Genomic DNA, 16,909 nt, shown 5'->3' with positions numbered 1-16,909 from the left:
ATTTTTCTTCCAGCCAAAATGGTCTGGTGTCAAAATGCTTATTCTGCCTTGGTGAAATTTCAGATCCATATGATAATTTTCACTTTCCACATTTAATCTTTTAATTCTTGCTGAGGCCCATGAAAGAGTAATTTCCAGATAATAATGGTTTTCCACTAATAGGCTCAGCGTTTTTTATAGCAGAAATTACTTAGAGCCAGTATGCTCACTGAAAAAAAAATTACTCTATTTGATGCTCTTATGATGTGTCTGAGAGAAAGATAAAGATGAGTCTTGCGGCGGCGAGGCGGGGAATTTCAAATACCACGTGTTATGTCATTGTATGTGGTGAGCCTTCACACGTACAATTTTTGGCTGTTTGGTTCATGCATCAAATGTTTACTGTCCAGGGGAGTTAGTGGACTGAGGGGCTTCTCTTGACCAGAAGAGAATAAATGAGATTGGGCTGTGAAAGTAGCAAACTGTCAGCAGTAAAGGGCTGCTGGGTGTCCGTCCATCCAGGCTGTGTGGGGGAAGAGGCAGAGGGAGCCTGGCAGGGCTAGTGATGTGAGAACAAGTGGAATTGAGTATAGAAATGAAAGTACTTCTAGCTGCTAGGGGAAGGGTGAGAGTCAGAGAGCACCTTTCAATGGGAGCCATTGGGTTTTAAAAGCAAAACTATTTTGGAGAGTAAATTAGATCAGCTTATTACAGAAATTTATGGCCTGTCTGTGTGGGAGAGCAGGGGATTGTGTTCTCAGTCCTGCCTCCAAGAGCCCTGTCGGGTTCCTGCTCAGTTATGTGAGTTACTTTTGTGCAGTCTGCCCTCTGCTTTTCCAGATGGGCTTTGAGAAGCTATGCTGTGTGGGAGAAATGACAATTTGGACAAGTACAGCAATACAATAGCTGTGGTTCAGGTAGCTGATAGCAACCTTAGATTTTGTTTATGGTTAACTGGAGGACAGACGGTTGGGATGGCATTACATGTACAATTAAAAAATCCATTACTTTCTTTAAGAAAAAAAAAAAGTGTCTCAGTTTGTATCTCTCCAAATATTTCAAGAGAAATCTATGTGCATGTATATATATTTGTTTTCAGCATGCCCTTCTCCATCTGTCCTGATGTTCAATTAAAATGCAGATAATGTGTCCTGGCTTGTAAGATGGATCACTGCTGAAGTGGTGTCATGTCTAGGCTAGCTTTATCTCCTGATAAATACCTCTGCTGTCCACTGAGAGATTAAACTTCATGACTACTGAGGTCTGTTTGGGGGTCTTACAGGCAGATAAGACTCTGTGTTACTGGCTTTTAATAAAATGTATCAATTTATATTTGCTGAAGGACCTTTGGATGGCATTTGCTATTGAGAAGGTGGCAGTGGCATAATCAAAAGATAATACTTGTATGTGAAACTGGCTCTTCTGTTTCATAAGTATTATAATTTATTGACAGGAGTGCTTTATTGAACCCTCTTGTGTCTAGAGCGTGGAGGTGAGGAGCTTGAGCTGCTGTTATAAGACCTGTCTAGCAGAAAAGATTTCTTTCCCTGAGACTAATCCAGCAGAAGCCATGGAAGAACATTATCAGCTAGGTACAGAAATCTCAGGCGGCTTGGGTGTGTGGGATGCACATGGATGCTGTGGTCTGGAGTTTGTCTTGTTGTGAGAGCCATGCAGTCAGGGTTCCCACCATGGGGAACACTCTTTTCCTCCAGGGGGTTGAGTAGTCCTGGAATTGTTTAACTGAAGAGATGTTGAGTCGTGTAACAGGAGTGGTGAGCAGCCAGCTTCTCTAATCGAACAACTGTCTGAAAAATTTGCTGTCTCTTATGTGTATGGGGGGAGTGGAAAATAGTTTTGTCATGAACAGCGCTCTGAATAACAAACTGCTCAGTGCCCCTGAAGAGATTCATGAGACAGAGGTTTCTGTGTGAGTCTGGGACCTTGCTTGTGCTGGTATAGACTTTTGTATAAATAGGGCATTTGGGTATATATTTCTGAATCTGTGTCCGCTCACTGTTCATTAAAGTAAGGATACAACTTCTTAGACTGTACCAGTCTGTCCAGTAAAAGGATATGGGAATTTTTAGGCAAACATTTTTTTTTCAAGTTTCAAATGTACAGTATGTACATTCTAATTTGCATTTTAGATGCCATGAAAGTGACTGAAACAGCAGAGTATACACATATACGTGTGAAACATCTCTGTGCCCTGGAGAAGTGAATTCTAGAAAAAAAGCACTTAAATCTGGTCAGCTTATTAGGTAGAGTCAAGAGTCCCATGCAGTTCTACTCAAGACATAAATAAGTAGAAGTCACATTACAAACCATTCAGTAATATGAATTATGGATCGAAACAGTTGAGTAGTTGTTGGTTTATGGTGTCTTTATGATCTGCTGTTCTGCCACTAAAGGAAAATCACAGGGTAAGGCAAGAGAGGGGAAATGCAAACCATGCCCACACTGAGAGCCTTGCTTACACTTACTTGAACTTTCAGTGTCTTGTTCTTGGTCCAAGTTTGAGGGGCATTCTGGCCATCCCTGCCTTTCAGATCAGTAGAGCTGTTTGTGCCATGACCAGCCCTTTACCTTAATCTGAAGGAAGGGATAAGAGAGAGGGAAATGGCGAATTTGGCAGGATGTGTGTGTGCTGAGTTAGCGCCTATCGGCCTATCGCTTCCTCATCTCGCAGGCCTGGTTCTAGATTCCAGACACACACTGTTATCTTGACAAAGAGCCACTTAGGTGTGATCGTGGAGTGTGATGTAAAGCATGGCTCTGAAAAAGATTTAATGAGTATGTGGAGCAGGGCCCATCTCAATGGCACTGGTGTGTACCAAACTGTGTCCACAAACATTGCTCGGCATGAGGAGCATCAGTGGTAGGCCCAGAGGACTGCGAGTTTGCTCTTTAGATCATTATAACTTGCTGCCAGTTTTCATTTGATGATTTCATACAGCTGTAGCAACATGAATTAAAACTCCAAACACCACTCTGAGCCTTCATTTCCATTTTCTAGATTCTTTTTTTAAAGTCACAGGAAAACTTTAATTTACCTTTTTACAGAGGTTTTTTAGAAATGGACTTAAAGACTGCAGGACAGGTTTTTCCAGAAGTAACAAGTAGTTTGTTTGGCTATAGTTACCTTAAAGAACACAATTTTTCTAGAAGGCAGGAACTGTTCATCCCTTTAGTTTGAACGTCAGGCCTCTTCCATATATGCTGGGTTGTGCATCTGGCCATTAGTCATTTTGAAAGTCTGGGCTGAGTTTTGAATCCCAGTCCTTCCTGCACTGTCATCTCAGCCATTTCAAGGGCTCATTAAATAGATTTGCTAGTTGGAGGAGAGTCCAAAGTGTACCCATTGCTTTTATTTTCAATACGGAAATCCAGATTCTTCACGACACACATTTTGTGCTATTTTTGGCTATGTAATACTCTGCCATATCTGATTCATTTAATATTTATGGGAGGTATTTTCTCTTAGAGGAAGATTAGGAAGAATCCCCATGCCCTTGTCCTTGCAAAGGCCAGGCTGTCATTGTTATTTGTATTACTATTATTTTATCTCCCAGTGTGCTCAGGGGTTTTTTGCAAGCGGCTTGGTTCAACTGTTAAGGTGGTAGAAGTGTATGTATGGACTATGCTCAGTGATCTTTACTGTCCTTTTTGTCTTGCAGATCGAGGGATTTTAATGGCTTTCAGGTAGAAGAAAGTGGAGACAATCAAAATGAATTCTATGGACAGGCACATACAGCAGACCAATGACCGGCTGCAGTGCATAAAACAGGTAAGCTGAAGGTGGAGGTCATTGCTGCAGATGAGTGTTGGGTATTGCATGGCAGGGTGTTGTGCATTACTGTTACCTACTGCTTAATGAACATCCTTGCCCTTTAGAGGGGAGGAGAGCAGTAGGAATGGGACATTAAGTCTCATGGAAGACAGGAACATCTGCTGCGAGAGCTGGTGTATAAACCTCAAAAGCCAAACTTTCCCTTTCACCTTTCTAAGAAATCTTCAGCCTGGAGAGTCAACAAATCTGTCTCAGCTGGAAGCAGAGTGTTGCTAGTCCTGCCAGCTCTGTCCTGAAGGGGTCACAGCAGGCAGCCATCACACAAGTGCTCTGAGCACAGGAATCCACAATTTTGATGGGCCAGTTTTGATTTTAATCCAGTAGCTGACCTGAGACCTGCACTGCCTGGAGACTCAGAACCTGGATGGTTGGCATGGCTCCAAGTGCTCAGAGTGCTGCCTAATCAGTTTGCATGGAGATTGTAAAAACTTCTGTTTGCAAGGTGAAATTTTCAGAAGCATCTGTTTCTGAAGGGCCCTTATAATTCACTGAAAGGCAATGAGACCTAAGTCTCACTTACAGATTTCCTCAGTGTAACTGTGCTTGCAAATGCTTTTATAACCAAGTGAATCTGCAAAGGCAAGGATGGAACAGGGAGAGGCCATCTTTCCCTGCTTTACCCTTCTCAGTAAGCTTTCCTCTCTGGGGTTGCAGGCAGTGTGTATCCTCCCCCCTACATATGTTCTTACCCACGTACAAGAATCCTAACAGAACTTTCATAGCAGTGGTCCTTTGTAGAGGAGGGGAGCAAGAGAATGGTTTCTCGTGTTGATAGTTCATGTGTTTATCCCTAAACCAATGCATGCATGCAGCATTCAGGCACGTAAATACAAATTGCACACAGGTATTTTGAAGATCCCAGCTGGATCCAGGAGATGAGCTCCAAAGTTCATCTCTTCAGACTGGCTGAAATTTTCTGAATTACGTTGGAAAAACAGAAATATGTTATTCCATGCAATAATGTTCCCAAATCATTTTTTCCTGTTGTCTGAGCAGTTTTCTCTGTCAGTTCAGGTCACAGCATGTTTAGAGGCCAGAGTCCTGCTGTTTTAGTTTTTCATTTGTATTAACTAAGTTAAAAACCTACCTGCCTACTTGTGCTCTGGGACAGGTGCATATTGCTTCTTGAGGGAGTACAGCGTTTCTCTGTTCATAGATTTGTGTTGTAGACACAAGCACCCTAAATCAAAGGAATTGATAAATGATAAACGTGGGAATGGTACTGTATCACTCTAGATATTTATACTTATTTTTTTTCTTTTCTCTACAACTTTTTCCAGAGGGGTAATGAAGGGGAAGGTGCTAATTTCCCCTTGGAAAGGGTGAGCAGTGATAGGACACAGGAAATTGGAATGAGGCTGTACCAGGGAAAGTTCAGACTGGACATTAGGAAGAGGTTCTTCACTGAGAAGGTGGTCAATCACTGGAACAGGCCACCTAGAGAAGTGGTCACAACCAAGGCTGTCAGAGTTCAAGGAGCATCCAGATGATGCTTTTAGTCATATGATTTAGTTCTTTGATGAGCAGGGAGGTGGACTTATTGATACTTATGGGTCCCTTCCAACTTCAGGTATTCTTTGATTCTATGATTGTATGTTTCTCTTCTCTTAGCTTCATCAATCTCCATCCTTATGTTTTGCCAGCTTTGCCTAGATATTAGTGGAAGTTTATATTTTCTAGAATGTGTGGTTATGCAGAAATGTGTGGGGTTTTTACAAGTTTGGCCATGCAGATACTTTGGGTAATATAAAAAAAAAATACAGCTCACACCTAACCCAGCTAATTTTTCTCTATATATTTCCTTTATATGAGAGGATTTCAGAATAAATCAAACGAAACCAGTTCATAAGTCAAAGAGCAGAAATAGGAATCTGTTCCTGCAGAATTGCTGGTCGTAGTCCAGCCTTGATCTGTGGTGTCTCTCCCTCTTTCACCCCTCTATGATGAAAGTTAATGCATAAGGCCAATGATGGCCCTTTAGAGGCCTGAGGGAAATATGAATTTGGGGATTTCATATCAGTTTCTTATGAACAGCTATCTGGTTCAGGAAAAAGTGCCCTTGACTGGCACAAATTGATGTCCTTTTTGGCCATCCTAGCCCATAGAATGAAAAATGAATGTTAAATTGCAGACCACTTTAACCTTCTAGCTCTAAGAACAGACCTTTACATCATGTGGAGACAAATGGAGGATGCCATTCTGTTCCTTTTTCTAGAGCTGTTGGTTTCTATACACAATTTATATTATTTTAATTAGATAAGAGAATATCATATTACACTTCTTACAGTTTTAAAGAGATATTTCTGCCTATATAAGGAGTACTCTGTCTGTTAAACCACTAGCTTCATTTATACAAAGTGCTGGTTTACATGTGCAGCTAGGATATTTCTTCAGTTATGAAGGCCAAGGGGGAGGGAGGAAGGTCAGACTGCCTAGCATTTGTGTAGCATTCTCTGTTTTGTTTGATCTGTCTGGGAAAAAGCTCACGATTTTCTAGTGGACCCAGGGGCATGATTGTGTAGCTGCTCTGTTCTGTCAGAGTGCAAAGGATGCCTGATGAGGAGGTATCCTGCTTGGGAGTGCTTGTGAATGCATGGTTCCTCCATTCTGTTTAGGCCCAGTAAGAGGAGAGGGATACTCTTGTTTTCATCTCATGACAAAGTGTAGTTAACCAAGACAGTGGCTGAACACCAAAAATATGTCACAGAAAGCTTTTTTTGTGAAAGTGGCAATATTTGTAGTTTTGTTGGAGAGGAATGACTGATTTTATTTCTTTTTAATATTTTGTTTTGTTGACGAAGGTAGCATCAAAACTGCTATTCGCTTTCTCATAGTTCTAAAATCTGGTGCTGTTACCTTTGCCATAGTGGAGAAAGAGAGAAACTTACTTTGACTAGATTTTTTTGAGGACGTTCACCTGTCTGTCACAGGGTCATAAATTTGCAGCTTGGAGACATTTACCTTGTTCTTTGAGACAGGTCATTAGCTGGCAAAGTTAACAAGGTAATAGAAAGAATAATTTCAATGAATTCACCCACCGAGAACTGGACCACATACTGTTATGTACATGTTGGTTTTGGGAGCAAAGCAGTACCTTGCGTGGCCATGTAAATGTATCTTCACCAATTCTGGGATTTAACTGAAGGGTCAGACAAAAATCTGTCTGCCTTTTCTTCCTGGTCTCATCTTTTATCCGTTTTTCCCAGCCTGTGAACAAACAGTACAGCTGTTCTCCTGAAGGCACGTACACTTTTGGAATGGTTAACACAGCAGTGGTGTAGAGGGTGCACTGTTTTGGGGAGGAAAGCCATCCTTCCTTGGTGCCCAGCATCTGCATGTTTTATAACCTGGTTGGCAGCCAGTGGCTCATGCAGCCAGACTGAGAGCTGTCTGCTGCCCTTCTTACCCCTCACTCCAGCCCCAGAGAAATGCTATAAATGGTAATCCATGTGCCTCTTTAACTAGATCAGGTTTCAACACAGGGTCAGGACAGGCTTCTTTCTTCCCAGCTCTGTGACTTGTGAGACACCCACAATATCCTTGCTGACTTCTGTTCCAGGATCAAGGTTGTGTTTTACCTTCATCTTTTTTAGTGCTTTAAAGCTACAAACCCAAAACTTGTATATGATCAGCTAGTTAGGAAATGAAGTGTGTGTTAAGAAGTGTTCCAGAATAGATGAAAGGGCAAACCGAAGAGGTGGCTGTGTATTTATGCTTAAAAAAACCCCAGACTTCTGTGGAAGGCTGGAACAGCTTGTGTGGTCTCTTTGTAGCTTATTCCCTCAGTATTTGTAAGTGTATGTGCTTTAAAATCAAACATAGCTTTTTTGATGTACAGTGGAAAAAGCCAAAGTAACAGGCTTTCCTAATACATGCAATTAGTTTCTCATGGCACAGGAGACTCTTCAGGGTATGTTGAAGGAAGCTGGATCTTCAGAGTGCAGGCTTTTTTCTTTAACTCTGTCCATACAAACAAAAACACAGAATGATTTTTGTGCACAGTGAAGGTCTGATAGCCCTTGAGAAGTGCCCTATTTGAGGCTGCAATAATAATCTGTTTATGTTCTGAGTATCTGTGGCTCGGGTAGTTCTGGTACGATGTCCACCACGGAGCTTCAGGGCAGTAGGAGCTGGCTCAGATGGGCACAGAGCTGATTTTGAGAGCTTCCTTGCTGCCCAGGACCCAGGCACAGCCTTCTGAAGGAGCACAGAAAATCCCAAAAAGAATGGACTGGGTTTCTTAAACCATTCTTCATAACAGACCACAGGTGTGGCTTTAACCAAACACTGTCCATTGTTTTTGTAAGGTGTTTTTGTAAGGTATTTTGTAAGCAAATACCAGGCAAAATCACTGAGTTGGGTCACGTCTCTCTATTCTTACCACTTGAAAAACTTATAGCTGTTTTAAATCTAGGGGCTTCTACCTTTTGTGTTTCTGTTTCCTGTCAGTTTGTAAGGTTTCCTTATCTCTCTTCTGAAATTCTTGAAAAGAGGAAGAAGGAAAAAATCTTTCTGTATTTAAATTACAAGGAAGCTGCCCCTTTTCTGGATGATTGTGTGATACCTTCTTGCCACGCTGAGCACAGTTATCAGGCCCTGTACTAAATCTGTGCTGAAATTTTAGTAACAGTTTAAGGGGAAGTATGAAAAGGCTCTCTGGTGTCAGAAGTATTAGGTTGTGGTGGGAACAGGGGAAGTTGTTTCTGCTGCTTGTGTCACGGTACATCAGGACACATTGAGAAATATCATCAAATGATGCTGGATCACTCAGGCAACCCCACTTAATTGGAGGCACACGTCATACAGCTGATTTCTAGAAACAGATTAGCATTTCTCCCCTCTTTCCTTCCAGAAAGCTTGCTGAACTGCTGCAGTTGCAAGGCTTTATAATGCCTACCCAGCCGTTCAGAGAGATATGCTAGAAGTTGTAATTGCTGTGTGGTTTTGTTGATATTTTCTTGCTCAAATTGGAAGCAAGCAGGCCTGTTTCTTTCATCATTCAGCAACTGGGTTTTTGGTCACTTGCAATTCAGAGGAAAATAGAATTCTTTGTATATTTGCATAACTGTTTTTACGTGCTGAAATGTTTGAACTAATTCTTCTGCTCTTCAGTGTTATTGTTGCAGACTCATGTAAATGCTCAGCAGTCCTAAACATGTCATTTTTAGTATACTTTGGACTGGTTAACAAGGACTGCTGTGAAATTACAGCTGAAAAGATTTTAATAAAACTTCATGAAAATTTCACTCTTGAAGAACTTTGAAAATGAGAAGTATTCTTATGAAGAGCACGTTTATTTAGAATACACATTTTTTGGTTGTAGTCTAAAATGTTACAGGGGTTTTTAGCAGCTAAATATGAAATAACATATAACAATAAGGCTAATGGTGAAAAAGACCTTTTCCATAAAAAGACATTTGATGGGCCTCAAGTCTTACAGTTCTTTGGTTGAATGGTCCATCAGTGCCGTGTTAGTAGCTGTATTTTTTTGGAGTTTTTTTTTCTGAGACCTATAGCCACAAATTCTTTTGTGCTCAGTCTGTTGGAATATTCCTCTGCTAGAGTTAAGTATGTGTAGGAAAAACTGACAGCAGACCAGCTTTCCTGGCTCCTCTAGTCCATTTAGAGACTTGTCAGTCAACATTCCTGCCCTATTAGATCCTGCATCCTTGTAGGGAAGCCACAAGGGAAAGAGTAAAGAGGCAATTTGCTAGAAGCACTTCTAGGGGGGTGGGGGAAGAAAGCACCTTCTTGTTGTTTGCAGTATTTGGCTGGTTTGTTTATCTGACAAGATTCCAGTGGGAGGAATATAAGCCATCATATTGTGAAGTGGAGTGGTAAAGTTGTGGTGGGCTCACTTTTCCCATTCCCAGTTCCGTTCCTTGCTTTACTGCAGCACCTGTCCTCAAGGGCCCTGGGGTATTAGTATTCTTAATATTAGATTTGTTATTATTCTTAGTATTTCCATTTCAAAATGGAAGATACACATCTTAAACTTACACTGAAGACCTCTAGTATCCACAATATTTGGTATAATTTTTTTCTTTTCTGTGCAGCTAACTAATCTGGCCTGTTGTTTAAAACTGTCTTTTGGTAAATAAGAATGAATATGTGAAAATTCTAGAAATCTGTAAGTTGAATCCATGGTGTCACCTTGGTGTCAGCTGAGCATAAGAAGTCGTTTTTGTCAGCAGCTGGATCAAACTGTGCAGTGAACATGTGACACATGTCTAGCTTCTGTCATGCCATTTCTGGCTCTTCCTTCATCCGTGTGCACTTTCTACTCGAGTTCCTGCTCTTGTGTGCATTGGTGCAACAGCAAATCCATAGTGGGATGACTTCCACAGTGTTTGCACATAAGGACCATTTACCTGTTCATAAAAGCAGAAGGTATTTTCAAAAAACTTGCGGTGGTGATAGTACTGTTAATAGTAAGACCTTCAGCCATGCAGATTTCTACCATTGTCTCTTGAAGGAGATATCTCCTCCTTGGTGGTGTTCACTCTGTATTGCTTCTGTAGCTTACCCAAGAAGAGCCCTAAATGTTGTACAGGGGTGGGTCACACAGGTGCCACAGGTGCTGTGGGCGGTTTTGTAAGCACATGCAAATGAAAAAGACAGATGGGGAAGCATTTTTCCTTTTGACTTTGAAATATCTCAGTAATGTCTAGCTGGCTGGTAGGACCTGTGAGAATAGGTTACATGAATTTTGCATCTTCCACAGTGGTTATCAGTTTGTGTAGTGGCCATTTTAAGTAGTCACCTTGAGATTTAGCTCTGCAAAGATTAAGAGATTAAAATAATAAAGTCAGTTGATTAAAAAGTGCTATAAAAAGCACAATACAAGAAAGTAAATTACTCAAATGAGTAAAAAAATTAACTGGGAAACAAAATATGTCCAGCAAATGCACTGCTGTTTGACTGGGTATGCTGAAGACTTAGTTATTTTTCAAAATCAGTGAATTTATTCTTCTGAAATTTAGAAAATGAATAAGTGTATTTCTTTAAAATAAATTTTAAAAGTTTATACAGTACCTAAGTTGGAGGAATTGGTGCTTCCCCCCCCTCCCTTGCCATCAACTCACTTTATGCTCTTGGGTGGTGTTATTTCTCTTTAAAGAATGCACTATTGACAATAATCTTCCAGTAAAGGGGATGATGTAATACTTCATTAATGTCTTAAAAACACCTGATAAGGTAGGAACTGCATAAAAGAAAAGCACCAACCCCAACTTTTCATATGTACCTCAAATTATGAAATGGTCCATAACACAGAATTATTTATGTAGACACCCCACTTTACCTGAATCCTTCACTTAATCTTCTACTGAAAGACATTGTGAAAGCAGATTTTTTTTAAGGGTGACTGTTAAGCAAGTCTAGAACAAATAAGCCTATTTTCATCAATAAAAACCATTAAAAATTTAAGTATTATTCTAATAATTAAACATTATTCTAATAGTGCAATAGTATTCTAACAAAGAGTATGGCCACTGCTTTGAGAAAATTAACTCCTTGATTTGTCAACATATTTAGGACTGAAACTACTGACTGAAAATCACAAGGGTGTTAGAGGAGAAAGCTCTGGTATCGTTGCAACGCCTGTTGGAATGATAAAGTTAAAGAAGCCTCAGCATTGTTGCTGTAGTCACATACAGAGACATCTCATGCTAGGATGATATGATAGGGAGATACTAATGGAAAATGGCTCGTTTCACTTGCCAAGAAGAGCAAGTGAACTGGTTAGGCAAACCAATTTCGTAATTCGGTTGAACTGTATTTGCAAATTTAAAGATAGGTTGGAGCCTTGCATGACTGAGCATGGCCTTGGAGAAAGAGCAAACAACTGTATCTTTGTCTTCTGGCTTTTAGCCTGTAAAATCACTGTTTGTGAGTGGTTGAGGAAAAATAATTCAGACCCCTTTTTTTACTTTCAGTCTTTATAAACCATACCGTTCCCGATGCTCTCAGCTGACACAGTAGCAGTCCAGGTGCTGGTGGTAAAAGAAGTATGAAGACTGGACAAACAATCGATAGGTTACTGTAAAGACATACTACCGCTAGCATGCCTCATTTCCATCTTCAGTCAGATCTGGACCACAGCCTTTACACCTCTAAGTCACAGTTTTCTCTTGGGCAGGTGAGGGTGGGGTGGAACAGCAGTTTCCGACGAAAGAAGTTTAATTTTCTGCATGTTCCCTTGTTTAACATAAAGTTTTATCTACGTATATCATAAATCTATGTACTGCAGTTATGTAGATATGATAGGTACAGAGCAGGAAGATGTAATTCTGATCAGCAGATCTAGGGAGTGATTCTTATTTTAGCTCTTCTAGCTTCTGTGTATAGTGCTTGAGGATCAGGATGTTTAATCTATCTCTAACACTTTTGTAAAACTAACAGACAAGCCAAGGTTGCAATATCTTTCCTTTGCTCCAGCATATTCACATAGATGTGCAACCTTCCTCACAGAGCTTGTATAGGAGAGTCAGGCAGCAGAACAAGGCTATTCAATTACCAGGCACTTACTTTTTCTGAAACCAGTACTGATTTATACACACACTTTATACTAAAAGTGTGTGGAAATCTGTATTAGTTCACATTTTGTTCCCTTATAGCTCATAACAGGACAGCTTGGGTTTTTTGCAGTTCAGTGATACTGGTATTTTTTGTTTGTCCTTTTTCTCATGTGTTTAGCACGTGATCTTGCCCAGTGTTTTCTTCATGTTAAGAGTCTGCTGGTCTTTGCTCAGTATTTACCGTTTTATTTTGAAAAAGAAGCTGCAATGGACAAAGGGGGCAAAGGTGACTCCCTTTTGTTCTGTTTTTCATAAGTAGGCATGGCTAACATGGTTTTAATCTCTCTCTCAGTGTATCTAGTGCCTCTCAAAATGCGAGCTTAATAAAATATTTATAAAGCCTCCGATGGAATGAGCCATGTAAGTGCAAGATAATTCTATTAATTAGAGATCTCTCAATCTCACAAACACTAAATTGGGGGGGGGGATTATCTGAATACAAAATGCACAGCTTGAGCCTTTTAATTTTTTGATAAATAAAAGAATCTTTGATACTGAAAGGGACTGTAGAGAATTGAACTATCTGTAACCATATCCAGATAAACAAAAATCACACTCCCAGAAGACAGAAAATAGCTCAATACTCCCCTCTATGCTCTTATAAAAGAAAAAGACCATTTGTTTTGAATATTCATTGAAGATGAGTTTTTAATATACTGAGTAGAGCTGCTTGTGGATAAGGCAAAGTGTGTGTAATCACAATTGACTGTAAAAAAAATTAAAATAGAGAAACCACCTATTTCAGGTTACATAATTTTCAGTGTTTAAAGCATATCCTTGGTTAGTGTCCTGTATTTCTGTAACCCCCCTGAACTCTGTGGCAGCCAGTGGAGGGCATGCCAGGGAGAGAGAGAGTTCTTGATGGATGGGGGTCTGGAGTAGAGACCTGTGCATAGGAGGAGGAGACAGGCCTGTGGTTGGGTTCACTCACAGAGCTTGCTCAGATTTTAAAGTACTAAAGGCTCTATTAATGTCTAAAAGCAAATGGCCTTGGCTGATTTGCAGGTCTTATGGTGCTGAATGAGCTATCAAATTTAAGTCTAGTGGGAACATACTTGTGCACTGAGTAATACACAGAGAGCAGCCTTGTCTCCCCTCGGTTATGCTGTATCAAGGGCATCTGACGGGATCCTGTTTGCATTCTTAAGAGAGGTGATTAGTTTTTGTCTGGGAGCTGAACCCCTTTGCCCAACATGCAGGACCACCATAATTCTGCTTCTGGGTTATTTCAGTTGAAGGGCATGTAATCTCTTTCTGTTCTCTCTGCCCTTTCTCTTTCCAGGTCCCTTTCTTTCCTACTCCCCTCTTCACCCCCCTTCAGTACAACAGTGTATTTTCATTACATGTGATTGCAGGCATGTCTGGATGAATATTAAGATAAACAAACAATAGTCTGAATCTGCCAAAGCACCTAGTCACAAAATCCTGTCTCAAGGATCAGAGTCAGATATACACGAGAGTTAGAAAAGTCGTGTAGGCATGGCTCTGCTCCTCCATCAGGCATTATCAATTGGTTTTGTTCCAAAGGAACTATGGTTACTGCATTTACAGTTTTGAGCATCTTTATTTTAATATATAAAAATTTCTATAGCTACAGCATGGTTTGTTTTGTTATTAAATTCCTAGATTTTACAGCCATATGAGAATTTTAATTTCCATTGTTGTGGAGAAAGGCTTGAAAACCTGCATCCTCACAGCTGAAAATGGCAAGCAGATCCTGTGAACTTCAGAGTTGTATACATGTGCATTTCAAATGTCATGAGCTCTATGCAAAGTTTACGTCATCTGAATATCTGGCTTATCATTTGGAAAAGATGGGCTTGGTACTGAGTTTTATATCACTTGAAATTCTGGACCTGTTGCAAAGTTTTGAGAACACATAGATTAACCTGTTGTCTAAACTTGGCTGACGTCTGAGGATTAACCCAAGAGTAAATATGTACAATATCAGAACAATAAAAGTCAGTTTTTCCTTTTGGCACCTTTCTTTTTATGCACTGTGTTTTATGGAGAATAATGAGGAATATTAAAAACAAAAATATTTCTCTAGGTTTAAATAACTGAAAGTACCATTATTTTTAAAAAAGGAGGATGTTTTGAGGCAGGAGTATTTATGCTGTATTAACTGTGTCTTCCTCTTAAATTGATGGTATAGCTCCACCTTTGGGAGAAGTTTCATGATGCGTTTAATCCAAAGCGGCTGCTGAGAGCAGGGTCCTGGCAGCTTCCAAGCCCTACCTTTTGTTTGCTGCCACTTCCTTTGAGTCAGGTCTAATGATTGTGTGGTCACATGATTGTGGGGAGCCTCACTGTAAGTGATGACTGAAAGTCAGCATTTGGGGGGTTAGTTCATGGTCAGAACAGCAAGTGTGGTCTGAGGCACTGAAAGTGGTGGAAGTACGTGGTTTGGCAAAGAATCTCTCGGGGCAGCTTGCCATGAGGCTAAGCATTATCAAGGAGATGTATCCTTAGTTTTAGGTCAACTTCAGTCTAGCACTGGTATGAAAAAATTATGTGCTGTAACCTGTGCCCATTCCTATGGGCACCTGAATGGCCTGCTGCTGGAGCAACTCACACTGCTGCTGTATCCCCCACTAGTGCTCAGGTTCAAGGACCTACGCTGCATGCCTTTTTGGGAAGCCAGTGCAGCTCAAATTGTTATGTAGGATGGGGCTAGTTCACCATGCAGCCATGTGTCCCCTTGTGCTGTGCAGGAGAGCAGGAGGAGAAGGCAGAGCCGTGGGAGACAGGAGCCTGTCAGGGCTGGCAGCCACCACTGCTCTCATTAGCTGGCAGTGCTTGAGGAACAGCAGCCCAAGCTTTCTGTCCTGCAGGAGAGCAGCTGCCTCCTGGATTTAGTTTCCCCAATTGGTGTACCAGAACGCTTGCCAAGCGTGCAGCCTTGCCACATGGTGTGCAGGAACGGGTTAATTCCAGAGCAAAGAAAAGGCTACCTACCATCTCTGTGTGTTTTCTTTTTCTGTGCACTGAAAAGCTCCCTGTGTTGCCAGTGTTTTCTGTCGCTAATGCAAAATTCCCAGACTCGCTGATTAGTGAAGCTAGACAGTAGACAGGGTCCAAGTGGCTAACCATGTGAGAAATTCAGTGACTGTAGGCTACTGTTAATTAACCTAGAATCTAGCAACATGGCACAGTGTCTGTGTGATAAGTTATATTATCTTCAGCAGTTCAATTAAATCAAGGAGTGAGACACAGAGCAGACGTAACTCGGCAAAACAAACAGACAACTTGAGTCAGCCTTCATAATTTGCTGCGACATCACGTAAATAAATGCAGTAACTTGTTTAGCATAGTTAAGCAGTTTGCTGCTCAAAAACTTATTTGCATGACATCTCATTCTGAATAGGTTAAGTTGTGGCAAATTAGGTCTGTGCCTTCAGTCTAATGTATTCCACAGAAAAGAGGAAAAAAATCCTTCACCAGAGATGTCATTTGTAAATTGAAATTCTGCATTTGTTTTCTATAGTAACAAACTGGAACATATGGATTTCGTGTTTAAATGATTCACTTTCCATACCATTGCTGTCATGTTAGCATTTCTTGATGTGTGTGAGATAATGTTAAGCCTCTGTAATTGCTCTTAATTTTGACTAATATTCTTCCATTACTTACTAGACTGCTCTAAGATACACAAGTGTACATGTGGGTTGCAGTCTTCTATATTTAGAGGAGATAAGGCTGTTGTCCTTGCCATGTTTCAATGTGGATAATTGGTTTCTGTCTCTAAAATCATATTGAGTCTTTGGTTGCAGGAAGTGGTTTGCACCCACTTTGGTGTGGGTGTGATGACTGATAGTACTCAATTGTGCTTTAGTATCCTTCTAAAAAATAAGATCTTTATTATATATGCTTGTTTAACTCATAGCGGTCTGAATTCATATGTGGAATGAAGGTTATATTTTTGGGCCCATTGCAGAGTTTTTATTGCATGTTAAGACTTTTTGATCACTGTTTGATGGGAAGGGAGTAACAATTTCAAGTGGTGGCTGTACTTTGAAGTGTTTGGACCAAAATTGCCACGTGTCAGCTGTTGTGTGTAACTCTCAATGTGAGTGTTGTTGTTGTCCTCACTCCAGGCAACTACAGGGCAGTAAACCATGGAACAGGCGCACAGGCAGTTGCTGCAAAATCTGATGAATTTGTGACCTAATGTACCTGCATCCTCTGCCTCACAAATTTGTATGTCCTCACAAATTTACAAAGATAGTCTGTTCTTTATGTAAATGGAGCGTTTAAGCCAGAGGTGGTCACAAGCAGCAGTAGATGTTCCCATCTTCCCTGGAATCCCCCCCCGCCAAATGTCAGCCCAGTCCTCAGAAGAGGGGTTTGGTGGTACAGTTTGCTCTTCTTGGACATAGTAAAATGGAGAGTGTAGTGGGTTTCTGTGGCTGGGTTTTGGTAGCAGGGGGAGCTACAGGGGTGGCTTCTGTTAGAAGCTGCCAGAAACTTCCCCTGTCTCCTGGAGCTAATGCCAACT

At 40.8% G+C, this 16,909-nt stretch overlaps 1 protein-coding gene across 6 annotated transcripts in view; it reads left to right on the top strand.

Moving 5' to 3' along the window:
• Nucleotides 1-16,909, top strand: part of ZMIZ1 (zinc finger MIZ-type containing 1) — a 347,188-nt gene that overhangs the window by 185,414 nt on the left and 144,865 nt on the right. For all 6 annotated transcript variants that reach the window (XM_018068949.2, XM_018068952.2, XM_018068955.2 and 3 more), the window contains one exon: nucleotides 3,660-3,769. In XM_018068949.2, the coding sequence (XP_017924438.1) occupies nucleotides 3,710-3,769 (60 nt within the window). In that variant the 5' untranslated portion in view covers nucleotides 3,660-3,709. The remainder of the gene's footprint in view (nucleotides 1-3,659; nucleotides 3,770-16,909) is intronic.

Source organism: Manacus vitellinus, unplaced genomic scaffold (assembly GCF_001715985.3).
Source record: "Manacus vitellinus isolate BGI_N305 unplaced genomic scaffold, ASM171598v3 scaffold_15_pilon, whole genome shotgun sequence".
Taxonomy (NCBI): domain Eukaryota; kingdom Metazoa; phylum Chordata; class Aves; order Passeriformes; family Pipridae; genus Manacus; species Manacus vitellinus.
The sequence above is the reverse complement of the archived record's forward strand: the minus strand, read 5'-3'. Positions and strand labels throughout refer to the sequence as shown.